A 14,292-nucleotide genomic window follows, 5' to 3' on the forward strand; every position below is an offset into this window, starting at 1 on the left:
AACTTGCTTTAAAAAATTTTTTTTATTTTAGATTCAGAAAATTCGGCTCAGGTCTCCCAACAGATGTTCAAGAGAAAACATACACACACACACACATCAGTCCTCCTTCTGGCAAGGTGTTGTGGTGGGAGTCTGGGAGCATCTCTCCTCTTGCCCAAGGCCCTGGGTGAGGGAAGGTGGGCCAAGGCTCCAGAAGGCAGACTCAGCACCCTCAGTACTTCCGCTGCCGGGGGAAGAGACTGCCCGAGGACCGGAGTGGGGGGCTGGCGGGGCTGGCGTCCTCCGAGTCCAGGCTGAAGAGGTCCCTGCCGGTACGAAGGATCTGCTCCTCTAGCTTCTTGTGTCGCTTCATGTCTGAAAGGACCTTGTCCAGGCGGGCCTCCCGTTTCTGGCTCCGGGCTGAGCTTCCTGAAGAAGGGGAAGATGAGAAAAGTGGAAGGGAGTGAGGCGGTACGTGCCAGACCTGCCTGGGTCTTATTAATCACTTGGGGAGCTTATTAAACAGAGATTTCCAGGTCTGTTGTGAAGGCACTTTTTTTTTTTTTGGATATTGTCACATTTTAATTTTTTGGTTTCATTTTGGCACATTCAACTCACACTCAAAGTTTTAGAAATAGAAGCACATTATCTTTCTATATGCAGGGTAGAAAACTATTTGTAAACCATGTAAATTTTTCAATTCATTCAGACATAATTGCCATAGACGTCATGAAGGTTCTGAGATTTAGGGTTGGGGTCTCAGATGGGGTGGGTAGTGAAGCTCTGAATTATAAGAAGAGGCCAGAAATATGAAGATCAAGAAGGAGTGTCCCAGGCAAGGGACAGGCAAGTGCAAAAGCCCCAGGGAAGGAACACGGAGGTCTGTTTAATGAGAAATGTAGAGCTAGCAGAGACAGGAAAGACAAGGCCAAAGAAACGACTTACAGGCCATGACAAGGGGTCTGGATCTCTTAGTGTACGTGGAAGCCTTGGGTGGGGGGAGAGAGGGGCTTGGACTCTCAATTGACATGCTCGTCCACCCACCCCAGCCCCCGTAATCTGGAGGACTGAAAACAAGAGAAGTGACACAGCTTACATTTTGAAACATAAACCAACTCTAGCGCTGAGACTGGTGGCAGGAAGACCAGTTAAGAGCTACCACAACTCTCCAGGTGACAGAGATGGTGGTGGCTTGAATGAGGATATCGTGTTAAAGGTGGACAGCCGAACATGGACATGTGGAAGCAGAGCTAACAAGACTTGCTGCTGGCTTGAATGTTGAGGTGAGAGAAACCGAAATCAGGAATGGCTCCAGGACTTCCCTGATGGTCCAAGGGTTGTGAGTCTGCCTGACAACGCAGGGGACATGAGGTCGATCCCTGATCCAGGAGGATCCCACATGCCCTGGAACAGCTAAGCCCGTGTGCCACAACTACAGAGCCCTTGCTCTACAGTCCAGGAGCTGCAACTACTGAAGCCCGCGTGCCCTAGGGCCCATGCTCCGCAACAAGAGAAGCCACTGCGATGAGACACCCAAGTGTCAAAAAGCGGTACCTGCTTGCTGCTACTAGAGAAAGCCTGTGCACAGCAACAAAGACCACCATAGCCCAAACTTTTTTAGAAGATGGCTCCAAGGGGACTTTCTTGGTGGCTCAGATGGTAAAGAATCTGTCTGCAATGTGGGAGACCTGGGTTCGATCCCTGGGTTGAGACTATCCCCTGGAGAAAAGCATGGCAACCCACTCCAGTATTCTTGCCTAGAGAATCCCCGTGGACAGAGGAGCCTGGCAGGTTGCAGTCCATGGGATTGCAAAGAGTCTGAGCAACTAAGCACAGCACAACAGCAAGGGGACTTCCCTGGTGGTCCAGTGGTTAAGACTGTGCTTCCACTGCAAGGGCACAGGTTCAATCTCTGGTCAGGGAACTAGGAGCCCACGTGCCGAGCAGCACAGCCCAAAACAAAACAAAACAAGAATGGTAAACTCTAGGAAGGCACACAGGATGGGAAACTGGGTAAGATTAGGACATGTACCCAGCAGTGTGGGTATGCGGATCTAGGTAATAATAGAAATGACTTGGACTTCTACGATGACTGAGATCAAAGTAATGAGAAGCATGATGAAATTATCTGTGATAATCTTTTAAGGGAAGATAGAAGGAAATGGCACCCCACTCCAGTACTCTTGCCTGGAAAATCCCATGGACAGAGGCAAGAGTACTGGAGTGGGGTCGGCTACAGTCCATGGGGTCACAAAGAGTCGGACACGACTGAGCGACAACACGACTGAGCGACAACACGACTGAGCGACAACACAACAGGGGACCACGGAAGCTGGAAGGCCGGCACCACTGGGAGCATCTCTCTGCTGAAGCTACCAAGGCACCAAGTCAAGGCCTCTTTTAGGGAGTCACTTTATGAGTAAGTGGGAGCAGAGGCTCTTCACCCCACCCCTCCATCTCCCCCTACCCCCCGCTGCCCAGTACTCCCCTCTCGTCTGTACCTGGGGTGCGCCTCCGGTCAATTAGGGAGTCCTTTGGTGTCGTTGGCTCATCATCAAAGTCAAATTCTGTAGGCATATGTGGTCTGGGGCAGGGGGACAGACAGTGAAGGGTGAGGGTGGTTCCCCTCCCACCCCCAAACAACCACACTTGTCCCCAACCCCCTGGCTCTTCCTCTCCCCGTCTCTTCCCTCCCTTCACTTCCCATGATCCTGGGTCCCACCTTCCCTCCCTATTTCCTCCCGGCATCAGGGGAGGAGCCCCAAGGACAAGGTGCCAGGGTGTGCCCTCACTTTTCCTCTTCTTCCTCTTTGGCCTCTGGCTCCTCATCGGATCTCTCCTCTTCACTCTGGGCCTCAGGCGTGGGTGGCCGGCGGGGCAGGATCTCAGCCTGAAGCTCCAGGGTACCGTGGGCAGCCAGCAGTTCATAAAGCCGTTGGATTTCAGAGGGGGGTGGCATCCAGGACTGCCCATCTGCGGGCAGCTCCACCTCTTCATCGCTGCAGGGCACGCACCAGTCCTCGGATTCTCCCTTGGCACGCTCCTCCCCCTCAGGGCTGGGGGCTTCTCCCTGCACCTCCTCGGCCCCGGACCCCTCATGCTCAGCCTCCTCCCGGCCTCCTTCTCCCTCTTCCTCGGCTTGATCGGCCGAAGCAGAGGGGCCTCCGGTATCCTCCACAGCCAGAGCTTGGAGACCGGAGGTCACTTCCCCTTCTTCAGACAGAGGCGCCGCCGTGGTGGCTGCAATGTCTCCATGGCCCCGGACAAGGGACATATGCCACTAGGGAAGGGGCCCTGCGATGACAGGAGATGGCAGGAGTACTAAGCTAGGGATCCCCCACCCACGCCTCCGCGGGTAGGGCTTCCCGTGGCTTCGGGGAACGTCTGTCTAACCAATCAGGCCCCAACAGCAGTCCCTGCGAACAGACCCGCCGGTTCCCAGAAGGGGGCGCTCAAGTTCCCCCAGGGACCCCGCCCCCACGGATCGAGATCTGGTATTCCGACGTTCCCAGGGACCCACAGAAACTACTTTCCAGGCCGGAAAGGGGCGGGCCCGTTCTTTTCGCCTTCACGCCACCCCTCTCTACACCTGGATCCGGCACCCTCTCCGCACACCTCGAAGTTTCGCCACCTCAGCTACCGTACGCACCTGGAGCTAAGACCCGCCTCCCGGGCTGCGCAGGGTCACAGTACGCAGGCGCACCGAGATGGCGCGGGAGGCTCCGCTTTAGTCTAAGCTACTTTGAAGAGGAAAGCGAGGGAAGGCTTGCACATGCGCAGGTAGGCGCTCCGGAATGATAGGCTTCGGCCCACAGTAAAGATGGCCACCGGTGCAGCGCATGCGCAAACCACGCACTAGGGTCTGCGGAAGAGGAGGCAGTACCTCCGGCCCCCGCAGCGCACGCATGTAAGGATAACTGAGGCTAGAGACGAGTCTCATGCAGTCTCCGTTTATTGGTGTCTCAGACCCATGCAGCATCGGCATACAAAAAGGGAGAATCAGATTGATGTATCCTTTTTTTTTTGTTTGTTTTTAGACTTTTAGGTTTTTTTCCCTACACTTTTTTTAGGGGAAAAAAAAAAAAAAACCCGCCAACTCCGAACCGTGTTGTGGCTCGGTCCCCGCCTCCCCAGCGGACTGTCGCGTGCAACAAACCTCTCTCGTCCTCTTAGAAAATAATAATACACCTCTCCGCCCTTCCCTTGCTCCCTGCAGCTGGGAGCTTTGGTCCTGTTTTGGGGATTCTTTTTCTTACAAAGTACGTGAATGACCCCAGCTCCGACGAGTTCGCTGACTGGGTTAAAAAGCCCAGATGGGGCAGGTCAACTCAGGCTGACCAGGGAGGGTCAACAGCCGTGCCCCTCCGTTCTCCCAGGTGCGTGTTCGGAACACGCCACCCCTGCATGTCTCCAAACGAGGCCTGGCTTGCCAGCTCTGCGACCCCGAGGCACCCTGGGGGTCGTCCGGACCTGGGTGGTCCCAACAGAGAACAGTCGGAGCCCGGGCGAGAGAGCCCTCTCCTGACACCACTCCCCTCCCCCAGCCCGATCTAAGTGCTGGAGTTTTTGTAGAATAAACGGTGGAGGAGGGTGGAGGAGAGGATGCAGGAGGGAGATGAGGAGGCAGGAAGAGGAAGGGGGCGGAGGGTGTGGGGAGGGAAGTGGCGGTGAATAAGGTGGGGAGGAAGAAAGGGATGGGGGGAGGAAGCTGAGACAATGAATGTTGGGAAAGGGAGACCAGGATCGAGGTGCAGGAAATTTGGGGAGGTTGTAGTGCAGGAAGGTTGGGGAGAGATGCAGGGAGGCTGAGAGCACAGAGAGATGGGGAGATGTTTAGGGAGGATTCCAAAAGTGCAGGAAGTGCAAGGATAGGGAAGCCGAGAGGCTGGAGGGGGTGCAGGCAGAAGTGCAGGGAGGTTGGAAACAGTGCAGGGAGAAGGGAGGCCTACTGTTGGCAGAGGAGCCTGGCAGGATGCAGGAGCAGGAAAGAAGCTGTAAACAAGGCCGCTCAGGCTCCCTTGGTCCCTATGGGTGCGGGCCTGGGCCATGGATTGGGCTCCCCCCAGGGGAGGATGGGCCCAAGGCAGCTCCCAACAGGAGAAAAAGTCTTGGAATGCAGGGCAGAGCCCCTCACTTATACACTGTGGGAGAGGAGAGGGAGGGACAGACAGAGACGGTGGGGCAGGGGGGTGGGGGGAGACAAGGAGAGACAAAGAAGTAGGGAGGACAGACAGGAGAGAGCAGGGGCAGGGGTTAGTAAAGCCGCCCTTGCCAACCCTTCCATTCCTCCCAGCCTGTCCCAGACCCCCACTCACCGCCTAAGTTGATGACGCAGGAGGCGATAATGATGAGGATCCCCCCTACCAGTGCCACGATGCTTAAGAGCTTGGCCACACGACCCAGACGCTGGGCCCCATCCACGTCCCCCTGTTGCAAGCTGTTTCGGGACTGGGGTTAGAGTGAGGTGGGGGGGCACCAGCCCAGGTCAGGAAATGCCAACCAGGCAGAGATCGGGTGTAAGAGTCATCCAGAGGAGACAGGCCAGCCGGTGGACAGTGGTTAAGGGAGGAAGGGGGTTGAGAGGCAGCAGGAGAAGGCACAGGTCAGTAAGACTGTGTGAAATGTCTCAACTTCCCTCCCACCTGATGGGGTAGGGCTCAGAAGGTGAAGTCCCAGGGAGAGGTGAGCAAAGGCCCAGTAATTGGGAAGTGAGATCCATGCAGAGAGGGGAGGGGAGGTGGGGTTACTCCTGGGGCTGTGTCCCAGCACAGGGCAGGAAACTGGGAACCACTGCAGGCCCGGGCCAGGCAGGGTTCCCTGGGGCTCACCATGACGGCATAAGCGAAGGCCACGATGTTGACAGGCCACATGGGGCAGAAGCAGGACAGGATGGCGAGGATGATGTAGTCCCGAGGTTTCTGGGTGCCTTCACCCCCCTCTACCCCAGATCCTGCGAGCTGGGAGCTAGGGTGGCGGCTCAGGCTTCCTCGGGGAGATCCCGAATGCCCACTGTGAGCCTTTCCTAGTCGATCCTCCTCCACCAGCTGCTGCAGCACACGGGGTGGGGCCCCATTGGCTGGGGGGGTCTTTGTGGAGGGTGGTGAGTGAGGCTGGGGGGCTAGACCCTCTTCCCCATCGCCATCACCAGCCTGCAGGGGAACCACTGCCCCATTCTCCTGCTTTTCTCCCATGCTCTCGCTCAGGATCTCAGAGGTGGGCTCCTCCTGGGCAGGGGGCTCTGGCTGAAGGGCTGGTGTGGAAGTGGACTGGGAAGCTGGCTGGGGCTCTGGCTGGGGTTCTGGCTGGGGGGCAGGCTCTGAGGCTGGCTCAAGCGGGGCTGCGGATTCCAGGTTGGATTCCGGGTCTGCAGTGGCCTCTTTCCTCACTTCGGGTTTGGATGCTAGCTCTTGGCATGTTTCTTCAGTGCTGGAGTTGGCCTTTGCTTCCCCTCCTGGGCTTGAGCTGAGGTTTCTGGCCTGAGCTGCTTCAGGGACCCCGGTTGGGGTCTCTGTGGTTTCTGGAGCCAGCCCAACCTTGGGTTCTGAGTCCCCAGGGGCCCCCATGACGTCTGGGGCTGGCTGCAGGGTCTCTGGCTCATCTGAGACCCCAGCTGGGACCTGGGGAGAGCCAGTTCGGCCTTCAGAATGGCCAGGCCCTTCTCCCTGGGTCTGGGGACCCTCCTCTACCCCCTTAATCTCAGAGACCTCAGAGCTGCTAGCTGCCATCTTGAGACAGGAGAGGGGAGAGGGCCTCTGAGGGAAGGATGGAACGGCACTGAAGACAGCAGCAAATCCTGCAAGAGGAGGAGACAGGCTTGGTGTGAGGAGGGAAGAGGTAGCTTTCAGCGCTGCAGCCCAAGAGAGCGATGCTCCTGTCTCAGGGCCAGCCTTGGGCTGCCTCTGGGGAAAAGGAAGAAAAGTTGGGGTTTCCTTTGCTTTGGGGTGGGACATCTTTGGGGAGGAGTGCTCTGCTCAGGCTTCTGGTTGGAGAGCCCTGGGAATATGAACCCTTTTGTAAACAAGGTTTCTCCACGGTCTCTTCCTGGGTCCACCCAACAAGATCCAAACTCATCCTAGCAGATACCACAGCACCCCAAAATCAACAAGCTGTTCAGACTCGGACGTTCCGATAGGCAGACTGGGCAGAGGACCCCGAAACTCACATTCCACTCTCTCTGCAGCCTCCCTTCCTGCCTGGGCGCCCAGCCGGTGCGGTTTTCGTGCTGCGCTTTTGGGGCGTAGACGCCCGCGCCCCTCCCTCGGGGACCTGGGCATCTCCACTGAGCCCCTTCCCAGCCCCTCTCCCAGGGATTCCCTCGCCCCCGGGGGACCGGCGCCGTCTCCTCCCATTGGCGTGGCGCGCCCAGCACCACCCGTCAGTCCATCAGGCGCCCGCATTCCGGTACAGCCTTCCCGGCGTCCGCTGTCTGTCCGTCCACTCCTACCCGCAGCTTCAGTCAGTCCATTCCCGTCTCACCTCGACGCCGGCCTCCAGACTGCTCCGGCTACTGCCGCCGCCGCCGCCACCGCCGCGGTTGCAGCCGCCGCAGCCCGGGAGGGAGCAAGTCAGCGAGGGAGGAAGGGAGGCGGCGGGTCTCCCCTCCCCTCGGCTCATCCCCTCCTCTCAGGTCCCCTCCCCTACGCTTCGCTGCCGCGCACCGCCCCCGCCCCTTGCACGGCTCCCGCCCCTCCCGGCCAGCCGGAGGGAGCCACGCGTGCCAGGCCCCGCGTTACCTGGGCAACCAGCCGGGGGACCACTCGCGCGGCTCCCTAGCCCTTCCCCCGCGCGCCTCCTCGGGGTGCCCCCTTCCCAGGCCCCGGGCCCCTCCCGCCAACGGTCACCGGGGGTCCTGGCAGAGGCAGGGGGTCAGGGGAAGCGGAGAGGGGCCTCCGAGGAGACTGGACCAGTGAGACAGGCAGGACCAGGTGGAGGCACCCCTGCCAGCAGGAAGGGAAGGGAGATGAGGCCAAACTTGGGAGAGGCTGCAGAGGATGATCAGGGTGGAGTTTCCAGAAGGGAGCCTGCAGAACGACAAGTCCCTCTACCGCCAAGGAAGCAGCAGCAGCAGAAATGGGTAATGGAAGGCTCAAGAAAAGGGTCCCTGGAAGGGTCAGAGCAGTGACTGGGAAGGGAATTCCAAGGGGCAGGATGGAGGGTGCAAGAGCAGTCTGGAACAACAGGAGGCTGGGTAAGAGCAGGGTGGACCACACCAAGAATGAAGAGGATGAGTGGGGAGAAGTGCAGTTTTTATTCTCCACGTCTTTGTTACCAGTCCTAGGGCTGAGTTGCCCAGTCTTTCCACAGCTACATCATCCATCACCTCTCAGGGCCTTAAGAGTGCAGGTATTGGGCTGGGGTGTGAGCAGCAGGCAGTGGGTCTGGACCGAAGGGGAAAAGCAGCATTTATGTCCAGCAACTGTTTGGGTTTCTGACCCAGGCCTCTTCAAACCTCCAGGGGCTATTCTGGGCCTGGGTGGATTGAGTATTCCCCAGAGACTCCGGAGTCCTGGAACTTGCTCCCCCGCAGCCTAGGAGCCTCAGCCCCACCCTGAATCTGGACTGCCTCCGCTGGTGCTGCCTCTGGGGAAGGAGCCGGAGCCCCAGAGCTGCACAGGGCTGAGCAAGGCTGCAACTGACTGACCAACTGCAGGCCTAAGAACTCCCTTGGGGGTGGGAACAGGGGGTTTGGTGAGAGCAATTCATTCATTGAGTCTGAGACAGGTTTTTATTTAAAATTTATTGTAATGGGGTCCGCGCAAAAGGAGGGGGTGAAGGGTGGGGAACATGCAGGGGACACCGGAACACGATGACATGGCCAGGGCCACAGCTTCTGTCGTGGGGGAGAGGGATGAAAAGAAAAGGCCAGGGCTGGAGCTGGGGTGGAAGAGGGAAGGGGGAGACACTGTGGCTGCATTCCCCCCACCCCCAGGAAGCACCTCTAGTCCCTGGATACCTCCATTTACCCTGGCCCCTAGGATTCCATCTCTTGTCCTGCCTCTGGCCCTAGTGGCTCCTTCTTTTGCTCCCCTTGACTTGTTTTCCCCTGACAGATTCTTAAGCAGGATGATGTTCAGGGCCTGACCCCAAACAACCCCACCTGATGAAGGTACAACCTTTGCTTTCTGCCCCTTCTCAGATCTCACCTTTCCCCATCTCTGGGACAGAATCTTTGATTTCCCTCCTTCCTCTCCTCCCTCCCCCTGGAAAAAAAAAAAAAAAAAGCACCAACTCCCCAGGGAGGGGCAGCAGACAATAGGGGCAGGGGCACCGGAAGGAGGAGAGCAAGGACCATCGAGGGAGAAGGCTCACAATCCCTGGAAGGGCAGGGCAGGGGGTCACAGAGAGGAGAGGGGGTGAGGGCAGTGGCCACTCCTGTCCTCTGCTCCCCCCTGCCCACTGTCCAGGGGACTTCAACACAACCAAGGGAACAGGTGTGTGTGGGGTCAGGTCTCATAGGGAGGAGAGAGGAGCAGGAGAAACAAATCGTTAAAACCTAGCGAATTCCCCTAAGAAAACATTTCTTCCTCCTTTCCTTCTGGAGGCTCCTTGGTTGGTGGGGGAAGTAGTGAGGAGTTGGTGGGAAAAGAGAGGGGAAGAGGAGATGGTACCGAGGGACTTTCCTCCATTCTCCCCTCTCCCCCCCACCAACTTGGAGCTCACCAGGGCTGGGAGGGAAGTGGCTGAGAGCTCACAGGCACCCCCTCGGCCCCAGAGAGGGAGCCCACGCCTGTGGGTGGGGCTGCCACTGCTGCTGCTGCCGCTGCCGCTGCCGCTGCCGCCGCCGCCATTGGACAGACCTCACCTGCCATTGGACAGACCTCACCTGTACCTGCAGGATGAGAACCACCAGGAGATCACAGCGCGATCTGAATGGCAAGAGCCTTGCCCCTTGCCCCAGGTGCCCTCCCCTGGGACACAGCCGTTGCTCACTCCCTGTTAAGATTTCGGCCTGCATCCTTACCTCATTCTGCTGAAAGGCCCTCCCTGGTCCCAGAAGTCTCCCTAACTTGGGGATAGCTGGGCATCCCTGGCCTTCCTAATATCCCCTATTGGGTCCTGTGAGCCCCCTCGTCCCACGCACCCCATCCCACCCCCCCCAGCCATGCCCCACGCCTTGCCTGGTGGGTGCGGGGGTCCCCCTCAGCAGGTGGGCTGTGGCTGGGGGGCATCTCCCGGGACAGGGGGGGCGGCCCCCCCCAGATGGGTCTGCATGTGGCCGGCCAGCTGGGCAGGGGTCTTGCAGTGCACGCTGCACAGCTTGCACAGGATGCGGTCAGCCCGCGGGGCCTGGAGCCCATGGTCCTTCACCGCGTGGATGCGCAGGTATGCTGCCGTGGTGAAGCCTATTAGGGGGGTGGATGGGGATGGGGGGTGGGGGTCAGCCAGGTGGAGACCCCAGAGACGGGGTTGTTCTCCTAGGCTGGGGACGCCCTCCTCAGATGGCCCTGTCCTCCTCCCACCACATCCTTGGTAGCCTGGGGCCAACTACTCTGCTGGGGCTGGGGGCGGGGAACAGCCCCCCGAGTATGGGAACTGGGTGAATGGTGTTGGCTTCTGGGCCTTGGTGTCCCCAGAGTCCATTCTCTGTGGCTGGGGGATCTCTCCCGGGGTGACAGGACACTGATTCCTAGCCACTTGAAGAGTTGACCCTCAGCAGAGACGGCTGTGTCCCCTCCCTCCAGTGCCCCATACAGTCTCAGCCCAGTTACTCAGTGGAGTGAATTTGTTTAAAAGCAGCTCCCTCTGCTACTGAGACAGGGCGAGTACTTTGTAAATCTCTGCCAACGTACTCCACTTGCCCCAGGAGCTGAAGACAAGAACTTGTGGCTGCACAGCTGAAACCTTGCCTGCCAACCCGTGGGAACTGGCTCTCTTGACCACTCCTTCCTCAAAGCAGTCGTGCCCCCTCCCATCTCCCCACACACACCCAGGAGTTGACTCTTTCTGGTAGATCATCTCCTCCAGCAATGACATCTTAGAACTTAGTGATGTTCAGTCGTCCCAACGTTCCTTCATGTGCTTTCTAAAGGGCTCTAGATGCCACGAGCTCTTGGCTACAGCACCTTTAACCCACATCTGTGGAAGGGCCTCTGGTTTTGTCCCCACCCTCTGTCCCTGGCCCTCCCGGCATCTCTCAGCATGTACCTTTGTTGCAGAGCTCACAGACATGGTGAGGGCCCTGGCTGTGCACCTTCATGTGGTCCGAAATATAAGCCGAGCTCAACATCTTGCCACACACATGACATGGCACCTTCTCCTCGTGTCGTACTGTGTGGGCCCGCAGACGATCCTTCGTAGCAAAAGCTGCCTCACATTTCTGGGGAGGGGGGAGGGGCGTGGGGGGTGTCAGGAGAGTTAAAGCTTCGGGGAGTGGGGCGAGGGGGGCAAGAGGTTAAAGGAATCAGAGCCTTGGGGGTCTTTGATCTGTAGGAAATGGGAGTGAGATGATGAGGCCTTGAAGAAGGGATGAGAAAATGGAGTGAAAAAGCAAAAAAGAAGAGAGAGAAAAAGGGGCTCTGAGAGGCTGAACTCAGACAACTACAATGAGGATCAAAATCATGAAAATCAGGACAGGAGGAGGCGGGCTTCCTACCTCACATTTGAAGGGCCGTTCTGTTGAGTGCACTTGTCTGACGTGACTGTTGAGGTGATCCGGCCTGGGGACACGTTGGGTTTGGGGTTAGGGCCCTGGGGTGTGGATGGGTCCCCGAGTCTGCCTAACTCGGCCCATCAAGCATTTGCAAGGGTCCCTGCATTTTCTCCCAAGCCCAGGGATTCAGAGTCCAGGTCAGGCAGGAAATCCCTCCTCTCGCTCTAGGCGGCCTCGGCCTCCTCCCACTCGAAGCACTCCTACAACCGAAGGACCCACCTCCTTTTGCTAAGGACCACCCCCTGCTCCCTGGTAACCGGGAGAGGCTTGCCTCCCTCCTCCCTGGGAGTGGCTCCCCGGCCCCATCCTCAGAAAGCTCCCTCCCTCCCCGCCAGCCGAGGCCAGGCCACCTCCACCGCCGGCCTTCCCGCCCTCCCCACCCGCCCAGGGGGCGGCCGAGGCCGTGCACACCGGGAGAAGCTCTTGCCACAGTGGGAGCAGTTGTAGGGCTTGTGCACAGCGCCGTCATGTGAGCGCACGTGGTAGCTCATGCGGTCCTTGCGCTTGAAGCGCTGCTGGCACACCGGGCACTGGTAGGGCTTCTCGTCCGAGTGCGACAGCTTGTGTCGGTTCAGGTGGTACACATCGCGGAAGGCCTTGCCGCACATCTCGCAGGCGTGGTTCTTCCGGATGCGCTTTCCCGAGGCGGTCGTGGTCACCACGCCACCGGCGGCCACTGCGGCCGCTCCGCCGCCGGCGCCCGCCTCTCCCCCTCCCCCGCCGGCTCCGCTCAGTTGGGGCACGCTCAAGAGGCTTAGGGGCACCATGGTGGGCATCTTCATAGCACCCGAGGGGACCCGGCCGGCTTTGGCTCCGGTGTGGATGGCCTCGTGCCTTCGGAGGTTGTAGCCGTTCTTGAACTCCTTGGCGCACAGGGCGCAGATGTAGGGCCCCTTGCTCTTTGTCTTCTTCTCCAAGGCAGATGCGACCGGGGCCACGGCGACCGTCGAGGTTGGGGCAACGACGGCGGTGGCCGCGGCTGCGGCGATGGTGGCGGCAGAGACAGGGGGCGCGGCCTCGGCGGCGGGCGCCGACACCGGCGGGGGCGGCGGAGGAGGCGCCGGGGGCTGCTTCAGAGCCGCTGTGTCCACAGTGGAGGCGGCGGCTGGGGCCGGGGGCGCAGCAGCAACGGCGGCGGCGGCAGCGGCAGCGGCGGCGGCAGCCGCGGCCGCGGCGGACTCCTGGGCGGCGGCGAGGACCGGGAGCAAGTCCACCTGGAGGGGCTCGGCCGCCGGGGCCTGGGGCGTGGGTGGGGGCGCCGGCGCGGCCTGCGAAGACAAGGCGCCGTGTGGGCCGCGGCCGCGGGTCGGCGCCCTCCCGGCCCGGCCCGCCACGGCCGGCCCCTACTCACCTGGAATGGACTCTGGGCGCAGCCCTGGGAGGCAAAGAAGCGGGACTGGAGCTCAGCCCCGACCTGCAGGGGGTTCTGGGCGTGACCCTGAGGTGGCGGGAAGGAGTTCATGAGGCCGCCCACCCCCCGGGAGTCCAGGCCCAGCACGGGGAAGGGGGGGGCCAGCAGCGTGCAAGGGAACACGGGGAACATGGCCTCGGCCACGGCGGGGCCCCCGGGGCTCAGCGGGGGCCGGGGGCGCGGGCCGCACGGGGCCCGGGCTCGGGGCGCCGCCCCCGGCCGGCCGGGCTGGGCCGCGCCGAACGCATGGCCCGCGGGCCGCCCCGCCGCCCGCGCACCCCGGCCGGCGGGAGGGAGGGAAGGAGGGCGCCTGGCGGGCCGCGGAGCGCGGCGGCGACGGCGGCGGCGACGCCCCCTGGGTGGGGGCGGGAGGCCCCGCGGGGCCGGGGGCCGGGGGCGGGGGCCCGGGCGGCGGCGGCGGCGGCGGCGGTTGGAGCCTGGCGGGGCGGGGTGGGGGGAGCGAGGGAGCAGCCTCGGCCCCCGCCGCGCGCGCGCCCAGCCGGCGCCTCGGGGAGGGCGGGGGAGGGCGCGAGGGAGGGAGGGGGACAGCTGCGCGCGCACCGGGCGCGCGGAGGGGGGGTGGGACGGGAGGGAGGGCGGGCGGGAGGGGGTGTGGGAAGGGGGGTGGGGCGGGGGAGGGGGTTGTTACCTGGAAGATGAAGCTGCTCCAGTTGCCGGGATCCATGGCGGAGGGAGGGAGGGAGGTGGCTCGCGCTCACCCTGGGGCGGGAGGAGGAGGAGGCGGCCGTGGGGGAGGGGGAACCCGGGGAGGAGGCGCGCGGGGCGGGCGGGAGGGGGGAAGGAGGAGGAGGGTGGGGGGAGCGGAGCACACTGCGCGCGGGGAGGGAGGGCGGGCGGGGGGCGCGAGGACACACAAGAGGCTGGAGCGGGCGCGAGCGCGAGCGCGCGCTAGGCCCGCGGGAGGGGGGAGGTACAAGAGGGACTCTGGCGGGAGGAGGGACAGGGGAGCCACCCAGCAGCCGGAGTCGCCCCAAGCGCGAGACCCCTGAGACGGCCGCTGATTGGCTGACGATGGCGCAGGTGGTGGGCGCGCGGGAGACGGGGCGGCTTCTCTCTCCCCCCCCTCAAAGATTCCACCCCCCGCTTCCCTCCGCCAGCGGCCGTTATTCCGCGCGCACGCGCACAAACTCGCTGCCGCTGTCGAGCGGGAGAATAGGGGAGCGCGCGCCGGGTTACGGATGGGGCGGGGCTAAGCTCTAAGCGCGCGCCCGGTTAACGGTCGTCGTCCGAG

At 61.3% G+C, this 14,292-nt stretch overlaps 3 protein-coding genes, 1 long non-coding RNA gene and 1 other non-coding gene across 14 annotated transcripts; 1 reads left to right on the top strand and 4 right to left on the bottom strand.

The window, feature by feature from the left end:
* Window positions 1–3: 3 nt before the first annotated feature.
* PAGR1 (PAXIP1 associated glutamate rich protein 1) lies at window positions 4–7,532 on the bottom strand. Of its 3 annotated transcripts, NM_001075632.1 has the most exons (6): window positions 7,456–7,532; window positions 5,808–6,772; window positions 5,295–5,416; window positions 2,772–3,273; window positions 2,481–2,563; window positions 8–408 (listed from the first exon to the last, which is right to left on the bottom strand). In NM_001075632.1, exons 4-6 carry the CDS (start codon window positions 3,251–3,253, stop codon window positions 212–214), a joined length of 762 nt encoding a protein of 253 aa, NP_001069100.1. In that variant the 5' UTR covers window positions 3,254–3,273; window positions 5,295–5,416; window positions 5,808–6,772; window positions 7,456–7,532; the 3' UTR covers window positions 8–211. The 3 variants fall into 3 exon arrangements, with proteins under 3 accessions (XP_005224957.1, XP_015315856.1, NP_001069100.1); XM_005224900.5 differs by lacking the exons at window positions 5,295–5,416; window positions 5,808–6,772; window positions 7,456–7,532 and adding an exon at window positions 3,629–3,672 and having other exon boundaries at window positions 4–408; XM_015460370.2 differs by lacking the exons at window positions 5,295–5,416; window positions 5,808–6,772; window positions 7,456–7,532 and having other exon boundaries at window positions 4–408; window positions 2,772–3,672.
* On the bottom strand, window positions 3,187–7,549 carry PRRT2 (proline rich transmembrane protein 2). Of its 4 annotated transcripts, XM_059881582.1 has the most exons (4): window positions 7,456–7,549; window positions 5,808–6,772; window positions 5,295–5,427; window positions 3,914–5,120 (listed from the first exon to the last, which is right to left on the bottom strand). In XM_059881582.1, the coding sequence occupies exons 2-4, from the start codon at window positions 6,702–6,704 to the stop codon at window positions 5,110–5,112; spliced, it is 1,041 nt and encodes a 346-aa protein (XP_059737565.1). In that variant the 5' UTR covers window positions 6,705–6,772; window positions 7,456–7,549; the 3' UTR covers window positions 3,914–5,109. The 4 variants fall into 4 exon arrangements, with proteins under 4 accessions (XP_059737564.1, XP_059737565.1, XP_024841084.1 ...); XM_059881581.1 differs by lacking the exons at window positions 3,914–5,120; window positions 7,456–7,549 and adding an exon at window positions 3,187–3,273 and having other exon boundaries at window positions 5,808–7,135; XM_024985316.2 differs by lacking the exon at window positions 7,456–7,549 and having other exon boundaries at window positions 3,914–4,449; window positions 5,808–7,135.
* A 170-nt stretch (window positions 7,550–7,719) lies between these two features.
* On the top strand, window positions 7,720–11,222 carry LOC132343859 (uncharacterized). The gene is made up of 3 exons (XR_009492859.1): window positions 7,720–8,053; window positions 9,692–10,302; window positions 10,784–11,222. It is a non-coding gene; the product is annotated as an uncharacterized lncRNA (long non-coding RNA).
* Window positions 8,698–14,227, bottom strand: MAZ (MYC associated zinc finger protein). 5 transcript variants are annotated; one of them, XM_024985313.2, is made up of 6 exons: window positions 13,690–14,227; window positions 12,981–13,067; window positions 12,041–12,897; window positions 11,573–11,636; window positions 11,125–11,296; window positions 8,698–9,808 (listed from the first exon to the last, which is right to left on the bottom strand). In XM_024985313.2, exons 1-6 carry the CDS (start codon window positions 13,723–13,725, stop codon window positions 9,636–9,638), a joined length of 1,389 nt encoding a protein of 462 aa, XP_024841081.1. In that variant the 5' UTR covers window positions 13,726–14,227; the 3' UTR covers window positions 8,698–9,635. The 5 variants fall into 5 exon arrangements, with proteins under 5 accessions (XP_024841081.1, XP_024841079.1, XP_024841080.1 ...); XM_024985312.2 differs by lacking the exon at window positions 8,698–9,808 and adding an exon at window positions 10,120–10,322; XM_024985311.2 differs by lacking the exon at window positions 13,690–14,227 and having other exon boundaries at window positions 12,981–13,558.
* MIR2385 (microRNA mir-2385) lies at window positions 10,719–10,793 on the bottom strand. Its single transcript, NR_031248.1, has one exon. It is a non-coding gene; the product is annotated as a microRNA mir-2385 (primary transcript).
* Window positions 14,228–14,292: the final 65 nt, after the last annotated feature.

This window comes from Bos taurus, chromosome 25, assembly GCF_002263795.3.
Source record: "Bos taurus isolate L1 Dominette 01449 registration number 42190680 breed Hereford chromosome 25, ARS-UCD2.0, whole genome shotgun sequence".
NCBI lineage: Eukaryota > Metazoa > Chordata > Mammalia > Artiodactyla > Bovidae > Bos > Bos taurus.